This window comes from Nestor notabilis, unplaced genomic scaffold, assembly GCF_000696875.1.
Source record: "Nestor notabilis isolate BGI_N333 unplaced genomic scaffold, ASM69687v1 scaffold12941, whole genome shotgun sequence".
Lineage (NCBI taxonomy): Eukaryota > Metazoa > Chordata > Aves > Psittaciformes > Psittacidae > Nestor > Nestor notabilis.
Window position 1 is genome coordinate 341 of NW_009914309.1, and position 20,508 is coordinate 20,848.

General features: G+C 39.3%; 1 protein-coding gene across 1 annotated transcript in view; it reads left to right on the forward strand.

The window, feature by feature from the left end:
- Positions 1 to 699: 699 nt before the first annotated feature.
- TRAPPC9 (trafficking protein particle complex 9) overlaps positions 700 to 20,508 on the forward strand; it is a gene marked incomplete at its 3' end in the record, with an annotated part of 27,662 nt that continues 7,853 nt past the window's right edge. Inside the window, exons 1-5 of the mRNA XM_010023599.1 lie at positions 700 to 1,283; positions 11,596 to 11,741; positions 13,257 to 13,385; positions 17,429 to 17,455; positions 18,845 to 18,966. Coding sequence (XP_010021901.1) covers positions 700 to 1,283; positions 11,596 to 11,741; positions 13,257 to 13,385; positions 17,429 to 17,455; positions 18,845 to 18,966 — 1,008 coding nt within the window. The remainder of the gene's footprint in view (positions 1,284 to 11,595; positions 11,742 to 13,256; positions 13,386 to 17,428; positions 17,456 to 18,844; positions 18,967 to 20,508) is intronic.

Below are 20,508 nucleotides of genomic sequence, written 5' to 3' on the forward strand. Positions count from 1 at the left end.
GGGGAGAAGGAATTCTAAATATTGAAATATAAAAGCAGAAAACGTTGCCTGGTCCTTCTGATGAACCTGCATGCGTTTTGAAACACGAATGATTTCAGTTTTTCTCAAATACAAGTGTTCTGGACCTGGTTTTCCTCTGCCTGGCCATGTGTGAGCACTGACAGCAGTGTGAAGTTTGGCCATTTCGGTTTAGTGTTGGTTTACACCTCGGAGTGATTTGGTTAGAAGAAATGAATGTATGGATTTTTGTTTCTGACCATACTGATACACAGTGCACAAGGCATGCAATTAGTCACGTAACTTTGTCAGCAGGCTGCACGATTGAAGATTTAGTAAAATGATGAAGAAAACTAGTATTGTAGCACATATATAAGAAGAAATACTTCCCTGTGAGGGTGCTGAGGCGCTGGCACAGGGTGCCCAGAGAAGCTGTGGCTGCCCCATCCCTGGCAGTGTTCAAGGCCAGGTTGGACACAGGGGCTTGGAGCAACCTGCTCTAGTGGAAGGTGTCCCTGCCCGTGGCAGGGGTTGGAGCTGGAGGAGCTTTAAGGTCCCTTCCAACACAAACCATGCTATGTTACATACTGGATGTAGAAGTGTTCAGCATTGAAGTCCTGGTTTGATTCAGCAACCATATATGCATGCGAATGTTAAAAAATAACATCCATTTTTCTCTTACTAGCCTGCGGTTGGTGCAAAATGAGCGTTCCTGACTACATGCAGTGTGCTGAGGACCATCAGACTCTCCTGGTTGTGGTTCAGCCCATTGGCATTGTACCTGAAGAGAGCTTTTTCAGGATCTACAAGCGCATTTCAGCAGTGAGTCAAGTTAACGTGCGCGACTCTCAGCGGGTGCTGTATATCCGTTACAGGCACCATTACCCCCCAGAGAACAACGAGTGGGGGGATTTTCAGACGCACCGGAAGGTTGTGGGGCTGATAACCATTACAGACTGTTCCTCTGCAAAGGACTGGCCTCAGACTTTTGAGAAGTTCCATCTCCACAAGGAGCTGTATGGTGCTACTCTCTACGATTCCCGCTTGTTTGTCTTTGGGCTTCAAGGAGAGATTGCAGAGCAACCCCGCACAGATGTGGCATTTTATCCTAGTTATGATGAATGTGAAACTGTGGAGAAGAGAATAGAAGACTTTATTGAATCCCTCTTCATAGTGTTGGAGTCTAAGCGACTTGACAGAGCCACTGATAAGTCTGGAGACAAGATCCCGCTCCTCTGTGTTCCCTTTGAGAAGAAGGATTTTGTAGGTCTGGACACTGATAGTAGGTAAGCAGCTATTTTTGTCAGCTTGCAGGTCTTGAGGAAACCTGTGTGGCCCTTGCTAGCCTTTAAATAAGCCTATTAGAGAGGACAAAGCACACTTTGTTGTAACAAAGGTCATGCCCCAATCTTATTGTGTATGTCTGCTGTAATTTAAGAGAATCTAACTTGTAGTCTGGCCATATTTGGTGTTTTGAGGTTAGATATGTTTAATTTATGAGGCTAATCAAACAGTAGGATGAAGTCACAGGAAATGTTTGACAGATTCTGCTATAGAGACTTCTTGCTGGAAAGCTTCAAATGGTTTATAGATACACAGTATTAGCAAAGAAATTCAGTTAAGACTGATGAAAAATAGTTGTGTATTATGTTGAGTAGTATCTGACTAATCCTACTTACCATGTTCTTTTTTTTCCCCTAAGCTTCTGTCTACTTTTTCATCCTATGAAACAGTGACCATTTGTTTTGGTGACTAAGTCCAGCATCTTCCCCTGTCTTTTGTTTTTACTTAAGTATTTGATCTTCTTGACCCATCTTGTTTTGCTGCTGTTCTTCTCACAAGTGTTCTTTTTGGTTTTATGTATGTTGTATGTCTTACTTTTCCTCCTCATCTTCCCTTCCTAATCATCTGCATGCTCAGCTTTCAGACTTGAGTGTTACATAGTTCTTGTGTAAGGGATTAGTAATTCTGGCTTGCTAGTGATGGGCAGGTGGAAGATCTGTTTGACTCCACTGTTCACAGTCAAATCCAAAGGATGGAAGCAACTGTCTCCCTTTTGTTTTAGAAAAGACAGAGGTGTGGAAGCCCTATCAAAATCCGTACTATGTATGGGAATAGTAGTTTTCATGTCTGTCTTGTACTGCTAGGGATGCAGCAGGGGTTATTGTGTGTAAAAGCTCAGAGGTGTCTGGACAGGGTTGTCCAGAGCCCTCCTGGCAGGTTTGTGAAGCCTTCTGGTCATGTTAATCATCTCTGCCTACATAATTAGTCTTTATAAGAATGTGATATATTAATTAGTTTCTAATTAGTTTGAAGCCCTCCGTTAAATTATCTCTGGTTGCTTGAAGGGCCGACAATACCTTTCTGCCCTGCTCCTGGTCCTCTTCCTGGTGGGCAGTTGAACTTGCGCTGATTTGCTTTACCCAGTGTTGTTCCCTACCTGAGCTACTCTTTCAGTGGTTTGGTTAGTCCCAGCACTATTCAACTTTAATTAGATATATAAATTACTGTGTTATTAGTTTTTGTACTCTGCATGGGTGATAAAATACTGGCTTTAATTACTCAGTTTGGATGAATTTTGGTTAATCAGCTGAGATCTGTTACAATTAGCTAAGAAAACTGAGTTTTGGCCAAGAATCCCCAAATCAGAATTAATTATGTTGTTCAGTTGTGCCTCCTAAATAACATGCTTCCAAATTGTACTGTGGAAGTCAGTTCCTTACATAAACTACTTATTTATGGGCAGTGGCTGTGTTGTCGCTAGTGGCTAAATAGTTCCTGTGAAGTTCTGAGCTGGTGGGGCCTCAAATAACAGGCAGTGTGTTTGTCCACACGTATCCATGAAGGTACTTTATGCTGTTGCACTGAATTTCTTTGCAAAATGGAAGGTGTATGACCGCAGTTTTGTAACTATATGAGTTTTTACAGAGTTAATCACTGGTTCAGACAGACATACAGCCTTGCTGGGTGGTTTGAATACCACATAACTTTTCCTGTAAGTCTAGATCAATGGATATCCAGTGTTTGCTGCCCTTAGCTGCCCAAAGTAAAGGTGTTAAACATTCTAATTTTTCCTCTTTCAGTTCAATATTAATCAAGCTTTTCAGCTTTATTTTGCTGTGGACTTGGGACTTCAGATTGTTTTAAAACTTAGGATTTATATATGAACACATAAGGTCTTTATATTCAGTTTAGTATTTTGCATGGATGAGGAAGAAAATATTCTGAATGCTTGGAGATTTTTAATGTCTTTGAGTTTTGTAACAGAAAAGAGAAATTTATGTAATCCTGAGTAAACATCAGGAAAGGAGTTGTCCCTGTGCACCGTGTACCTCAGCTTTACTGCTCAGGGACCTGTCTGGGCACCTCTCATCGAGCACGGTGCACCTCTGCTTCTGTGTTCTACTTCACAGAGATTCAGGACCATGAAATGTAGTTGAAATTAGATCAGTTTATTAAACTAACCTACGCTTTCAATCAAAGTCTTGAAATGTGAAATAACAATATTGCATTTCATTGTTTGGATTGCATTGAGAGGTTTTTATTTTAGTGTGTTCTCTTTTGCAGGGACAGTTTACCTAACTGAGGGGAAAAGCATTGCATTAAGTTATAACAGGGAGATACAGGCCTTGAAAGGACCTTCTTCAACAGAGTCGAGTGTCTGGTTTTGCAAGAAGTGGTGGTGTATAATGCTGTTCAGGGAGGGGTAAGGGTTGCCTGAATACACAGAGTTCATGTAAGAACATCCAGTAGAGTAACTTTGCTTTGTTGGTTTTGAGTCTGCCAGCATAATAAGTCTGAAGAATGAAATAAAAAGAAGGATGCTATTGAGATACTGAGGCAAAGGAAACAGCTGGTTCTAGATTAGGTGGATATTTCTAAAGGGTTAAAGGCAAAGAATATACCCTTATTTATCCTTTTATTTATATATGCTGTGTTCCTTTAAATTTATTAATATAATGTATCCTGACCTCCCAGTCAGTGTGCAACTAACTGGCTATAAAGCACAAAGAATCTATATTAAACAGATGGAAGAGAAGGCAGTGAGAAGAGATGAAAGAGAGTGCTTGTAACAGAGAGTCTGTGTCTGCTGCTGTAGTTGCAGATGTCTGCTTAGGCTAAATAAGAATATTTTTTCCTGTAACTTGCAAAAGTGAAGCTAAATTTTACCATGTGTAGCAAAGGTCTCCTTAGCTGTAGAGTGCAGCTGTAGCCTTGAGCTAATGAACAGGGTTGATAGATTGGGTGAAAAGTTGTTAAGAAGTTACATGGGACATAGAAGTTATGATCATATGATTTAAAGACTAATTAAAAATACTGAACTTTGGTTTTGTATCTTAAAAGAGACTTTTCTCCAAGCAATTTATTGTAAAATACTAAGGTTAGTACTTGTGTTATGAGCAGGACTAGATACACGGAAGTGATCTTCTCTCTCACCCAGTTAGTAAGATGAGCATGAGTTTGGTTGCATAACAACTGCAACATGATGGGTTTCTTGTAAGATGCAAAGTTCATAGAATCATAGAATCGACTAAGGGAAAGACTTTGGGAAGATGGATTACGCTGCATTTCAAGTAGGATAATTCTTGGGAAAAGTGGAGCTGATCTTTCTCTTTTGAAAGTTACTTGGATAATGAGCAGAAGAGACAACATTCCCTGATCTTGTACTGGGATGACAATATACACAATAGATTATGTAGATTTTTTTTGGCTGGTAGAAAATTTATGTATGAAAAATAGTGGGCTGAAGTCCTAAGAAGTTTTGAAGAAAGGTTGTTCTGTTAATTAGAAGTTGTAGGACTGTGAGTCTGACCTTGATTTAAATCCTCTAGAGCACTGAGCCAATAGGTGCTCTTGGCAAATATGTTCATTTTAATTTGTTTCTTCAGTTGTAAATGAAATAAAACATTTATGTACTCACAGGGCTGCTGAGGATGATAGAAAAAGTTTCTGAAATCAGCTGTACTTGATAGTTGCTTATGGAGACCAGGAGGCTGATTGAAAAGAATGAAAATGCACCTTCTCGTGATGATAACAAAGATCCTACAAACCTGAAACTAGGAAACACACTTGCCAGAAATACCAGCAATCCCATTTGTTTAATTTGTCTATTTTATTTATGTTTTCAGCTTAAAAAAAACCCCCATACCCATGTATGATTATAAATCTACTTGGATAAGCTCATTTTAATGTCGTTTACATCACTTTGTGTCTTAAATTCTTTTTTAATACTGGTAAGGCATCCATTTAATATTAGTGAGAGATGAGAAAGTAGGGCTGTATTTATAGATGTGTCTTCTCCACGCGGTATCGTAGATGGGATTTGTTTGCTGATTTATTGAAGTTGATGATACCTCAGTATGTGTATGTGGCTGTTAATTTTCTTTCTGTTCTCTGTCTTTCTAATTTTTGGTTTGTTCCTTGTTTTTTTTTCCCTCCCTTCTTCTCTCATACTGCCCTGTGAGTTTGTTGTTGGGTCTAAAAAGGTAGGCTGTGATTGCGTCTATTTAAAAGTAGTTAGCTTTCTTCCATCTCCTGCCTTTCCACTCCGCCTTCATTGCATATTTTAAGTGTGGCTTTTTCTCTTTCTTTTTCAGTACACACAAAAATAATTGCTGCCTGGAGCCTTACAACTGTGGTTGACCCCTTTTTGGCGCATTTGGCAATTATATTTGGTAGCAAGGCTGAGTTGTGTTGTAGGACACACATGATTTGCTTAGGCGGCTGCTGGCCTCTGGAATTTGCTTTATTTTTTAAACTCCAAAGCCATGAAGCTGTTGCTGCCTGTGTTTGGTTTCCAAATTCAAAAGTTCTGGCAGTTGGTCAAACGCCGTAGCTGTGTCTTTTCAGTCGGGATAATGTAATGGTTGGCGATACCTCTCTAGTTCTGCATGCTAACTGGAATTATCAGGATTTGATGGGCATTTTTTTGTTGAAGCATTCTGCATGAATACTTTTGCAAATTCATTTTGCATGTGTCTTGTTTTTAAATTTAGCCACTTTGAAAAAATCTGAGGCTCCAGAAATTCCTTCAAACCTATTGCTGGATGGTTTGTAGTGAAAATAAATTCTGTCTTGAAATATAATATCGTTGCTCTGAATTTTCCATAAAATTATGCTGGGATCCTGGAAAAGAGTCGGGGTTGAAGGGGTAAAGCATGTGTTTTCTATAGCAAATGAGGTAGAAATGGAAATGGGGTTGAGTAGTGCTTTTTGGTTCCTGGAACAGGTTTATTCTCCGATTTGAAGCAGCAATAGTGGTCACTTATAGTAATGATGGTGGTTATTATTCTGAAGAGAACGTGAAAAGTGTGTTAGGTACCAAATTAAGACAATTAACTTTAGAGAATAAGGTTTTTAAACTGGTTTTGTAGTCAACTGTATGTGTAAATGCATTGAGGAGAGGATCCTCTGAAGGAGCTTGGATGACTGATGCTCTGGAGTATTCCACATGTGGTCCTGCCTTGTGACATTGCCTTCATTGAGGATATTTCCAAGTCCATGACACTTCTGAAGGGGATTGTGGTATCTTTGGATGAGACTTGGGTGTATCATTGAAACTTAATGTCTTAAGTGATCTTCTAGAGGAAAAATGAAGAGAAATGGGTCTTAGCAGTAGGGTACTACAAGGAGCTGACCCGGAAAGGTTGTCGTCTTATCCTGGAAAAAGTAGCAGTTAATTTACATGGACTTTTCTGCCATCAAATAGATTAGGATTAAACAGTAGAGAGCCAAAATAACTGAACAGTGTTTTAATAAAAAAATAAATCAGAAGTTATCTATAAGCTTCTCACTTTCAGCTTCGTGGCCAGATTCTTCAGGTAAAGCTGTGAAGCAAAACTAGCAGGATATTAAAATGAACAGTCATAATTTTATGCTGATATATATACACATGCATGATTTTTCCATTAAATTTGCACCTCAGTATGCACTGAAGAAACCATCAGTCACTTAGACATGCGTGTAATGACCTGATGTTATATATTTATATTAGATTTTCTTCAAAACAGGCTTCCCAAGCACCAAGTACATGAAGTTTTGCTGTCTGTGGAGAGTGGGCTTTGCTTCAATGGAATCATAGAATCATAGAATAGTTAGGGTTGGAATCTTTCCCTTTTGTCTTTTTGGACATACTTGCAGTAATTGAGGGAGTGGAAAGAAGCCTGAATTCATTGTACTTAATTGCAAGAATTAAATTAAGACACAGTTCATACATACGGTGCAAACTTGATCAGTGAGATGTTTTCCAGGAGGATGACTGAGGCTTTCAGGGGCTAAGATAGATCCTGTCTTGGCACCACACTGAAATGCCTTAAAGCAGGTAGAGTGAATTCAGCCTTTGAATAATTCATAGTAAATTTCTTCAGCACCAGGGATAAATTACCTGTTTGTTTATAAATATGGAGAGTTTCTAAATGAGAAATGTTTTGTATGAACAATGTTTATTGATGTCTAAGAGAATAAATGCATCCAAACTTTGCATATATTGACATATGCATAAATCTGCAGCAAAATCAGGTATTGGTTAGGAAGAGCTGCTGCTGAGGGTGTATGATGGAAAGGATTCTGGTATTAGGTTCTGATTTAGGAGTCTGCCACCATCTCTTTTCCTTTTGCTGTCTGACTCATATTTATCAGTTTAATTGAATGCAGCCTGGAAAACCACTTAAAAACTGCAGTTTTGAGCGAGTAAGAAGTTTAATTTGTCCATAAATGCAGAGATCACTTGAAAGTGTAGAGAGAGGAAATTTGAAGTGTTACCATTTTTGAAAGGAATTTGAGCTGTGTAAGGAAACAACGATTCTCCAATTCCACTATTTATGCTGTAACACGTGTAACTTCATTCTGAAATGCAGAGATGAGTAAAACCTGACTGGTAGACAACTTGCACTCTCCTGTACCATACTGATTCAAGATTACAGAATAACTTTGATGGAGGAATTTCTCTATAACCCAGAGCTCCGACTGAAATCCTGGTGAACCTTTCCATGGTTTGTGCAGAGCAGCTTCAGTTTTCACTTTGTATTTTCTTGCCTTTTTCTCTTAAAGATCTGTAAAATACGTGCTTGTTGAGAAAGGAAAGAAATAGTGCAATTTTTTGACATATCTGAGAGATAAAGAACAAAGGTCATATTTAGCTTCATTTAATGTCATCTTCACATCAATTGTGAATATGATGTGATAGATCTATATAAACGTTCCCACTTTTCTGGAGTTACTTGTAACTTTTTAGGCAGAGAGGAGCAATAGGTGACGTGCTTCTTGTCTCCTTTTATCATTTCTTGTAACCAGTGACACTGGTTCTGTTTGCTTTCCTATTTAATTTTTAGAGAGACATTGTATGTGCTTCCCCGTATCTTCTCTTTTTCAACGTCCCCCATCCGTATAGGTCATTTACTTTTTCTTCGTCTTGAACCATTCCTTTTCAAGCCAACTACAAGGAATGAGGCATTATTTGGTGGCTGAATGCAGTGGTTATCCTTTGGAATTGCTGCTTCTCTCTAGTGTAAAAACCCCAACCCAAGAACCTCAAAAGCAAACAAACCAGTAGCATTTAGTAGTTTTTATTATTACTATTTCTCCCAGCCTTTATGCCTTAAAATCTAAAGGAAATAATTTAATATGCTTATTCCTACCCAGACACTTCGTATGGTTCTATCCCCCTTTTATTTCCCCTCCTCCCCCTTTACAAACTTCATGAAGATAGTCAATTCAAATGTGTCAGAAGAGATTATTTCAGCCACACTTTAATTCATCTCTGGGGTCCTTTGGGAGGTTTTTGTGTGGGAAAAACCCCACTACCCCAAACCCCATTTCATTCCATAATTGCGGTATTTCTTCTTACAGCCAAGCCTTGCTCTAGGGTTCAGCATCTGGAGAATGGATGTTACACTGTTTTTAAGCTGTTAGGTTCAAATCTGCTAGGTAATTTTTTAAAAGGTATTCTCTTGGACTTAGTTGAATTGAAAAAATATCACTGCATCTACTGAAAGCTAAAAATGTAGCACGATGACAGTCAGTCTGAGATGGTTCTTCATATTTTTTGGTAACCCCTTTTAGCCAGATTCTTTGGAGATATTTCAGGTTACAATAAAAAGTGACATCTGCAGCAGTTCTTTTAATTAAAATTTTACTCTTGGGTAACTTTTATTTTAGTTCAAACAATCAAAAGAAAAACAAATCCCTTGGTACGAAGTTTGGACAAGAAAATTGTAAGCCTCTCTGTACACGGACTCAGAAGACATTGTTAGAGCAGAAGGATACACTATTGGAGTAATGGAGATAAATGAATAAAATATCTAAGTTGATGTTTAATTTTTCTCTAAGAAAACAGTTCTATAAGGCAGAGGAAGGACATTCTTGCTAGGGAATGCTTTTGCAGGAGGGAGAACAGGAGGATCGCTCCTGGACTCAGGCGAGCAGCATTGTTCTGAACTGGGACTTAAACCAGGAGGTGGTTTGAATGTCTGGCGTGGTGTACTTCACATCTGTTAATGTTTCTTTAGCCGCAGCTTACTAAACCCAAAAATGTAAATAGTCAGGTTAGTGCCTTTACTACATGGATTTGTGCCCGAGTCACCTTTTCAGTTGTACCAAAGTGTCTGTTTAGTGTTTTCAGTAGGACTTCATTGGCCTTGGCTATTAGTTTTGTTTGGGAAAGAACTTCACTGCTTAATATGTAAAACAGAGGAGAAGGAGAAACCCTGTCAGTTCTTCCCTGAAGTGATAGTGGTCTTGCAATCATCATCCCTCTAAAAGAAAAACGTACTTGTTTCACATATCTCATTGCTTCACAATGAGAACAGTCGGCCACTGGAATAATCTCCCCAGGGAAGTGGTAGACTCCTCAATGTTGGACGCTTTTAAGATTCATCTGGACAGGATGCTGAGACACCTGCAGGCAGAAGTCAATCCATCATGCAGATCAAAACCTGGCTTCATGGCTGCTGTTGTCATTAGGGCTTTGGTTTCTGTGATCATGGGAAGTCCTTCAACAGATAAGGCCTATATGGGAGAGACAGGATCCACCTACCCAGGCAAGGGAATCTTTGCTAGCAGATGGGCTGACTTTGCCAATATTGAACTTAGGTGGTAGTGTCCAAAATTGTGACACCTGCATATTCATAAGGAACAGGGTGGATGAGTGCACCTATGAGAGCAGTTAGGAATGCTCCCCAACCCTCTCCAAAGGCAAGAACCCTGGGTTCAGCCAAGTAACATGGGAACAAAAAGGAGGAACTGGTGCTTCATGCCCAGTCTGAGAGTTATGATGTCAGGAACCAGAGAGATGTTGTGGGAACACTCACATGGCTGGAAGACCACAGTGGATGGCTACAAGCTCTTTCAGAAAGATAGGAAAGGAAGGTGAGGGGATGGAGTTGCAATTCATGTGAAAGAGAGATTTGAATACATGGAGCTGAGCTATGGAGACCACAAAAGTTCTATCAAATACCTTTGGATTAAGACTGGGGAGATCATCACCAAGGGACATCTTGTGTCAGATATCTGTTACCAGCCTCCCAGTCAGGACAACAAGGCTAATGAAACCTTACTTAAGCTGCTTAGGGAAGTCTCAGGCCAATAGAACCTGCTTCTCATGGGTGACTTCAATTACATGGACATTTCTTGGGGAAGCAACACAGTGCTTCCCCAAGTTGTCCATCAGTTTCCTGGAATGATTCCTGCTTAGGTGCTGGACCTCCCACCTAGGAAAGGCGCAGTGCTAGGTTACTGCTCACAAACCAAGAGGGCTTGCTTGGCAACATAGCTTCCATTGATAGCCTTGGATACAGTGACAACAACGTTGTGGAGTTTAAGACCCTGCTGAGCACACTGAAGACCAGTAGCAGGACAAAGACCCTGGATTTTAGAAGAGCCAACAAGAATGTGCTTAGAGCCCAGGTGCAAGGGATTCCATGGGAAGCATCCATGGAGGGCAAAGGAGCTTGTGAGTGCTGGGAGTTACTCAAGAACAGCCTCTTGGATGCACAAGAACAGTCCATTCCCTACTAAGGGAAAGGAAGAAGGCAGAACAAGAGACTGCCTTGGCTTAGCAATGAGCTTTTGGGTACGTTCAAAGGCAAAAAAGCAGCATACCAGCTATGGAAAGGCACCCAAATACCCGTTGAGGACTAGGAGAACCTTGGTTTGGAGGTTTTCAAGATGTAACTGGACAGGGTGCTAAATAATCTGATCTGGGCTCCCCTTCCCATGAAAAAAGTAGGACCAGAGGAACTTTTGAGGTCCCTTCCAACATGGGATATTCTATGATTCTGTTTTATTTCATTTGTGGCAAAGCTATTAAAGTGCTTTGAAATGCAGTCTTTTACCTTTGACTACCTGTGTAGATGCTGTACACATGATGCCATGGTAGATGTTAGATGCTATATACATGATGCCAAAATACATAATACCTTGCCTTTTTCAATATATCCTCAAATTGTTGGTTCTTTTGGATATTATGGTGGTTAGAATTCACTCAGAGACAGTAAATGAAGGTTGATCTACTATGAAGGAGGAAAGAAATTTAACTGTAGGTGTTTAATACCTTAAATAAGCATTTCCTGTAAATACTGAATTGTACCTTTTATTTTGCAGGCACTATAAGAAGCGTTGTCAGGGCCGGATGAGGAAACACGTTGGTGACTTGTGTTTACAAGCTGGAATGTTACAGGATTCCCTGGTGCATTATCACATGGCAGTGGAACTTCTGCGCTCTGTGAATGACTTTCTGTGGCTTGGAGGTAGGATGAAGTGGTGAGAGTGACTCAGAGTTGCAAAACCCAAGTAAATCAAACTTTTCTCTAACTTTCCTTTTGTATTGTGTAAAGTAGGGATGATTTTGGTGACTAAACTCTGAATATGAAATGTGACTGAGAATGAAGTTGAAATAAAAGTTAGTTGATAAGACATGAGGAAGAAATGTGCTTGAGAAAACCTGCAACTTAAAACGTGTTACCGTAGTAAAGCATGTACTTAAAAAAGGAAAAATGATTCTCTGGGAAGTATTTCTTTCTTTTATTTTTCAGTGGGTTCTACAGATGCTTTAAAAACCTTCCCTGTGGTGTATGTTATGGACTGTAAGGAAATGATTTCTGCCTTTACATCTACCACGGTCACAAATATTTAACTTCCACTGGCATAACTTCCTTCCATTCACGTTAGGTCCTGGCCTTCACTTCTTTTCCACTGCCTGTTCCTTCATCCTTTGCCTTTTCTCATTCCTGCCTTTTTCTATTTTTTGGATATACAAGCGATCTTTGAGCACAATTTCTGCTTCTCACATTCATGCCCTTTCAGGACAATTGCTGTCTCCAGTTCTGCTTTTAGCTTTCTTAGTCTACTTAGAAATCCATTTAGCTTCCTAAAGTTACATATTTATATTACATTTAATTACACTCTAATTATATAATGAATTTAATTACTAATAAATGATAACATTTTTAAAAATTAATAGTTATTAAATACTTCAAATCTTATTTATCAGCATTTGTTATAATATTAGTATTTAATTACATGACATCTATATTATTTATGTCATTATTATATTACATTTAGCTCTGTAGGTTACATGTTATGAAAACCGTAACACTTTCTCACCTTCCACTTCTTTCCTTCTACTCTTCCAAAAAGTTAAATAGCTCAGGATTCTTCAACCAGGAAAGGAGATCTTGTGTAGAGCATGGAAATGTTTTAGGGCCCATCTGTTGGAGAACCAAATTATACTTACAGACTCATACAGTAGTTTGGATTGGAAGTGACCTCTGGTGGTCCCCAAGTCTCATCTCCTGCTCATATCATGTCCAGTTAAATCAGGGTGCTCAAGGACCTGTCCAGTTGAATTTTAGGTGTTTAAGGGTGGAAGTTCTGCAGTCTCTGAGCAGCCCATTCTAGCATTTTGCTGCTCCTACTTTGAAAAAGCACAACAACAAAACACAAATTTTGCTACATTAAAGCAGAATTTCCTGTGTCAACTTGTGTTAGCCCTAATCCAAGTGGATTAAGTGTTCTGCATGTCTGTCTTCCTCTACTGTGGCTAGTAAGTACTCCTACAGATTCTGCTGTAGTAGGCTTGGGGAGGTCTGAGGGTAAACCTTGCCAGTGAAAACAGAGACAAAAAGGACATTGAGTATCTCAGGCTTTTCCGTGACCATTGTCATTAGGTCTCCAATTTGAGGCATGCTTCATGTTGTGTAAATAGACTTCATTACATGATACTTCACTTCTTCTCCACTAATCTGTTGGCTTTTTCTTTACAGCTGCTCTGGAGGGGTTATGCTCAGCATCAGTCATTTACCATTATCCGGGTGGTACTGGAGGTAAAGTTGGATCTCGCAGGGCACAAGGAGGTTCTCTTTCTGCTGAGGCAGGCAACAGGCACAGGCCAGGTAAGGGTGGGATTTTGGTTTTCCTCTCTTTGCCACCACTGAACATCTGGAAGTTTCCTCCCTGCATCCTAAGTCTATAAAACTATACCAATGACAGGATGGAGGAAAAGGGTGGGAAAGGAAAACGTATTTCTTTTAAAGACTATTACATTTATGGCTTTACAGTTTTAGTGTTACATGTCAACATGTGCTTTGCATAGAGTTGCAAAGGGTTTGATCTCTTCATCTGATTGTTACTAGTGTCTGCATTAGTTTGAATTTTGCTGGCGGAGATGCAGCCAGCTTTCATAAAGTACAGAATATGTGCAGCTCTGCCACATCACAGGAAGTTAGGTACATTTATTCAGAGGTGATTTGCTATTCTAAAGTCAACGTTTAATAAACAGATATGGTTAACTCAATGCCAATAAACCAACATAATTTTTAAGGTTCAGCATACTTTTTCTGAACTCTCAGATTGAATAACTAATACAAGGATTAACATTGATGTGATAGACATTCTTTGAGAAATGGTCTGCTTAAAGTGTTTTAGAAATCACTAGGAGAGTAACAGAGAAAAAATACCATGAAGTCTGTTCACCTGCATCTGGAATATTGTATGCCATTTCCCATAAGAAATCTTGTACAATCCAAGATGTTCTTTGCCTATAATAAGCCCCATATCCCTGTAGGTAGTAACCCCCCCAGTCTGAAGATGGTCCAGAGAGTGGTCCTGTTAACTGATCGTGATGGGTTTCACCCCTGAGCAGCTCTGTTTGGTCTCTTTAGGTTCTTGGGGTTCACCTGCTTTGTCGCTGTACCTCTGTTCCTTTGTGTTTGTGCAAGGAGCCTTTAACTGCATAATCTAACACTTGCCACACAATGTGAAGGCTCCTCAAATTTTCTGTGGTTCCAGCAGGGGCTGTGTAGGGTAGTGAAAGAAAAGGGGTTTGATTATTATAAGCTGGGTGGGCCTCTGGGCTAACCCAGCTGCTATGTGTGTACTCGGGTTCTTACGCAGTACTGTGACAACCAGAAGGTGGATTTAAGTGCTGGTGTTAAGTCCTCTTGTGTGCAATGTGATCAGAATGAATTCCTCCATCAGAGGAAAGCAACCACTCATCTTTATTCATCTCTAAATCATAATCTAGTTAATCTATTAAATGCTTGCTTTGTATTACCTTTATTACAAACTGTGTATGTTGACACCAGGTAGGTGATACACTAAAATTACCTTGTTTCAGGAGAGAATACTAGTTTTTCATATAATAACTACTCATTAAAATCTGTGTTTATGGTCCCATCACCTGTGAGGGCGTTTTACGTTGTCTGTTCCAGTATAATTTCACACAGTTGTTGACCTTTATCTACTTTTCAATGAATATTTAACAATAGAAGCTGCAATCTGTTTGTAATGGGTATTCCTTGTTCCTAAAAAAGATAATAACTAAGTCATAGCTATCAAAATAATTGAATAAAATATATTTTGGGTATATTATTGCTGCTTCTCTGTATAAATTGTCTTGTAATTCCAAGTCCCGTTTGCAAACTTTTTAGTGTGGTCATACTTAGTTTCATATGACAAGACTTTTCAGAGGACTTTTGTGTGAAGAAAAGCTGATACAGGATTTTTGTCATCACTTCCAGATGAAAATGTTACTTCATGGTCCAGTAGATATTGTTCCCTAACTCTACTTATGATCTCTTAATGTTTGCAGATCTGAACTGCTGAGCTCTGTCTAGCCAAACAGCCATTGGTGTGATGTCTCTTTCCTGCAGGGTTTTCTGGAAGTTTCTTTTCAATACCTGTTTTTGACTCTGCAGTGCCTTTCATTTAAAATCTTTTCAAACTGCACCTTTGTTTATAATCCACTTTGTTATAATTAGTTTTGTGAGGACAGTATTTAATCTGGGGAACAAATTCCAGTGTATCTATCTTCCTGTAGGGTAAGGCCAGAAACAAAAAGGGTTTCCAAATTCTGTGCAAATCAAGAAAAGCTGCACTTGGAACTGACATTCAATTTGTGCCCACTTTTGAGGCATTATTGATGTGAGAGTTACCTTTATTGCTTCCTGATGTGCCTGGAATTGCATCTCTTCTTGTGCCCGTACTTCAGCCTTGACAGGACGGGTTTTCTTGTTGCTGCCTTTGTGCCCAGACCCGGTCAAGAGAAACCTGTCTCTCTTGGATCTCCTGTCATTCCCACCATTTGGCATGTTTAGGCTGTTGTGCAGGACCTGGTTGCTCAAAAAGTATTGTGGTATCTGCTTTGTATAGAAACAGCTTGGGGAAGGGAAGCATTAATATCATCTCTCTTTGTATAATATAGAGCACAAGCTTAAGAGGGCAGCATTAAAGGGTTTGGTGATGTACCCTTCAGCTTTTCCTGAAACTTTTTGGGTAGGAAAAGTTCATTCAGAAGAGAGGTGGTTATAACATAGTGTTTAAAGTACTTGTCTGGTGGAAGGGGGCATGGAATCTTGCCTGCTCCAAAGACAGGAGCCTGGTCATTGCCATGTCCCTTGTACAGCAGTCTTAACTGGTTGTGAAAAGACATAACATGGACCTGTTGGAGTGAGTCCAGAGGAAGCAATGAAGATGCTCTGAGGGCTGGAGAACCTCTCCTATGAGAGGGTCTGAGAGAGCTGGGTTTATTCAGTCTGGAGAAAACTCTGGGGTGACCTTGGAGCAGCTTCCAGTGCCTAAAGGGGCTACAAGAAACCTGCAGAGGGACTTTTTACAAGGACGTGTACTGGTAGGACAAGGTGAACGGCTTTAACCTGCCAGAGGGGAGACTGAGGTGAGCTCTTAGGCAGAAGTTCTTCCCTGTGAGGGCACTGGCACAGGGTGCCCAAAGAAGCTGTGGCTGCCCGATCCCTGGCACTGTTCAAAGCCAGGTTGGACACAGGGGCTTGGAGCAACCTGCTCTAGTGGAAGGGGTCCCTGCCCGTGGCAATGGGGTTGGAGCTTGGTGATCTTTAAGGTTTCTTCCAACCTAAAACATTCTGTGATTCCATGAAAAGGGAACTTTGATTTTTTTTAAGGAAGCGTGACTTCTCACGTTCCTAAACTCTTCTGTTTGTAGGGGGAGAGCTTTAGGCTGTGTCCCCTTGAAGGGCTGGATTCATGTCTGCAGCCTTCAGTATAACAGAAGATTTTGAGTTGCTTAGTTCCTGTTGGCCAGAAAGCTGGTCCATAGTGAGTTGGCTGTGTGATTTATGTATTGAATAACCCAAGTTTAGATTGCTCTGTGTCCCTTACTAGCTGTTTTGGGTTTCTCTATTGTGTTTTATTTGCTTGAAGTGCTGAGCTCTTAATTTGTCACCTCACTTTCCTCTTTCCCCAAGCAGAAGTAGGACACCCGAGTAAAGTGTTGAAGTATCTTAATGATCTAGCTCTAAATCTCTGCTTCACCAGCTTGAGGTCTGAGCAGATCAACTGAAGGGAGGTCCTGTCTCATTCGTAAAGCAATGGTTTTTGACTGCTTAACAGTTTTATTCCCATGTTTAATCCAAGTTTAGGGCAACAAGGTGTTATATAGCTGAGAATCCTACTTCACAATACTCTTGGCAACTATTTTATGTGAATATCCTGGCTCGTTGGGTTGGCATCCCTCAATTATTCAGAAAATGTGGTGGAGTGAAATTAATGGCAATTGAAAGGGATACAATTGCTTGGAAGCGTTATTCATGTGTATTGTGTAGATTAAATGAGCTCCCACAAGGAGATTTAAGTGCTATAGGACCTGATGTTAAACTACAGTAAGTGGATTGTGATGGAAACTTGCCAAGTAAAACAAGAATAAAGGAAAAGGATATGGGTTTAAGTTATACACTGAAAACTCTTCAATTCCCGATGTGGTTTAGAATTGATTGCAAGTTTATGGGATTTCTACGTTTATTTTTTAACAAAATGAGATGTAATGTGGTGACTCCTTGAATTGTGAATGGTAGTCCTTGAAAAAAGCAGTGATGATCCTGATAAATCTTATCATTTTGTTCAAGCTTATTTTGTTGGCTATATTTAAGGCTGAAAACAAAATCATTTTTGTTCCTCCTTTTAGGGGCACAAGAAGTTCTCATTGATCCAGGTACATTATTTTCATGCATGTTTCCAAAGTATTTTCTTTCATTATTTGCATATGTTTTGCATTTGTATAGACAGTTACTGCCACTGGCCAAAACTAGGACTGATTCCTGATGTTTCAGATTTTGGCTATAAATCTTGAGGAAGCAAAGAGCCTGAAGGGTAACTGGCACAACAGAAATGATGTAGTTCCATGATTGTGTCCCTGTAAATTTTAACCAAGATTGTTTCTTCTTATGAGTAGGGAGGATTTAAATTATTTTTTTAAACCAACAAACCTAAATAGTCTCATGTAGTCTTGTAGTGTCGTGGGGCTCTCTCAGTCCTCAGTAACAGAGATTTTACACTTAACTTCCATGAGAACCCTAAGGTTTGATCTACAGATGTGCTTGGTAGGATTCTTCGTAGGTTGATAAACATACCAGATAGTTGTTTTAGCATTTCAGCATGTAAAAGAATGTATTTCTGAATGTATACAGAGAGTAGAAAGTATGTTTAACAGATTCTTTAACTCTCTGTCCATTGAGAGTTAGATCCAGCTCTGAAACACAAAAATTCCTTTGCCATCTCGATAGGGAACCTTTTGGAAAAATAAATTACCATGTAATCCTACAGATGAGCATGTACAAAGCTACAGAGCCTTGCCAAACCTTAGGTGTATGCTTTCAACTTTATTATCTTAACTCTGCAATAAAATTAAATTCAAGACATAAAATATTCATGTTCTTTGTAATACCCCAGATTTCCTTGGCTTCTACTTAAGATTCTTATCCTTTATGTATGTAAAGACTTTCTGTCTCTCACCTTCTTTCTCATAGAAGAAAAGCAAATTAAAAGGTAATTTTCCATTTAAACATGGAAGGCTCAGCTTTGGTGGCCTTTACAACGTAACACTTAGTTTTCTGTGAGTAGGCAGAGGGGAGAGAAGTATGTTTTAAATGATTGGAGGAGGTCACTGTCCTAATAACTAGTTTATAAAAAATAGCACTTTTTTTTTGGTTAAGTGTGCTTTAAAACTACAGTTTTTAAGTAGAACAAGGAGTAATTGGAAGATTAAAACTCCATATTCAGGCAATCTAGCTTTAGCAATCTAATACTTTATTCATCATCTAAATATTCAGATGAGTGCAAAAGATGATGAATATATTTGTGTTTTACTAAGTGAAAGATTATTTCCTGTTTGCTGCTTTATGATTGAATCCAGTTTTCATTTGTACTCTTTAGCATAGTAAACCAGAACTAGTTTTTTCTAGGCAGGGCATGATTTCTTTCTATGTGGGACAAGTGTTTGTGTATGCTTTGGTCAAACCTACAGCATATCCTAGTTTTCTTCATAGGTGCTTGGGATTTTCTGGAAGTCCTTCTGCTCATTTCTTACCCTGTTCTTTTCCAGGTGCTCTGACTTCCAATGGTATTAATGCAGATACCAGTGCTGAGATAGGACGTGCCAAGAATTGCCTTAGCCCTGAAGACATCATAGATAAATATAAAGAAGCCATTTCTTACTATGGCAAGGTAATCCTGCTTAATTTTAAGAAACTTCACTGAAATTCTTGTGAATAATGAATTGCTCTGGTTTTGGTTTCAGAGGATCTTCTAAAGCACGTGCAACAAAGTTTGTAAACCTTATGGTAATGGAAGAAACAGGAATAATTTATGCTGTTGCATTAAGTGCTTGGTTTAGAGTCTGGGAATGTCAGAACGTGGGTAAAAGACAACAGCAATGTGCTGAGTAAGCTATTTACTGTGCCTTCTAGTACCTGGAGGTTTTGGATTAACTGTCTTATATTTTTAAAGCACTCTAAGCAGAAGTATTAGATACTTGAAGGTTTGTTAACCCTTACATATGTTTATGGTCTTTAATACATACATCAACTCCAGTGATGCTTTTATGTACTGTGTAAGTAGAATGCTTATTTACTGTGCCTGCTGGAAGGTTCTCTGGGGAATTCAGAAGTTTCTGAAGAGGTTGCTGATGATGGGTATGATCTTATGGTCTTGTTCAGGGAGGCTGGAGTTTAGAGCATGTGGAGAAATAGGGGGTCCTGGAGGAAAGGTGAAGGACAAACATTTCTAAAAGAGGATTTGGCAAAATTAAACAGTTCTCAGCTCTACTGGAGCATTTCTGTAGATCTGTGTGCAGATGCTCGGTGCATAATATAAAGGTGATAAGGTAGCTTAATGTTTGCATTCATAACATGAAGAGGAAAAAAATATACTGTGACAATAGTGGCTCAGTATCCACATCAACAGTAAGGATAAGTTTAATTGTATTGCAGTGTAGTTATTTATGCTTTAATCACTGCTTAATTCCAGGTATCTCTCTTGTGTGATACTGAAAGTATCTTTAGACTAAGCTATGTAAATACCATGTGGCATTTCTGTGTCTGTTGAAGAGGACTCTCCAAATGAAACAAGATAAATTCCGTATGTGGGTTAATTTACGATCAGGAGCAATGAAAGGTGATAGCTTTGGGGATAGGTTCACATAATTTTGAATCCATCAATATAACAGTAATTTGTAAGTACGCATTCAGGTTTTTGTTACCTTACGGGCAAGTTGCTCCTCAGAAAGAATGATTTCTTTAGAAGGAAGAAATTGGGGTGGTAAATTTATATTTTTATTATAATAATATACGTTATGCTCTCAGCGAGTAGTCACTATGCTTCCTTGCAGCTTTACTTGCACGTAGCAAAGATCTGTGTCTTGGGACTGATCTGTAACTGTTCAAGCCAAGCATAGTTAAGCTTTTGTCTGTTTAAGACTGGAAGGTAGAATAACTTGTAGTTCTAATGCTGAGGAAGCAGCATTATGTATTCTTCTTTTCTTTCTATGTATTTTTTGTTATCTCTTTAGAAACTTTTGTAGCATCTTCTAAAATGGGTTCAGTCCCCAGTGATTTGTTTTTTGCTGATATAAGTACATGAGAGGCTTAGGGAAGAGTGGATGAGAAGCTGCTCATGGAAAAGGACCTGGGGACCACTGAACATGAGCAGCTTGTGCCCAGGCAGCCAAGAAGCCACCAGCACCCTGGCCTGTATGAGCCCCCGTGTGGC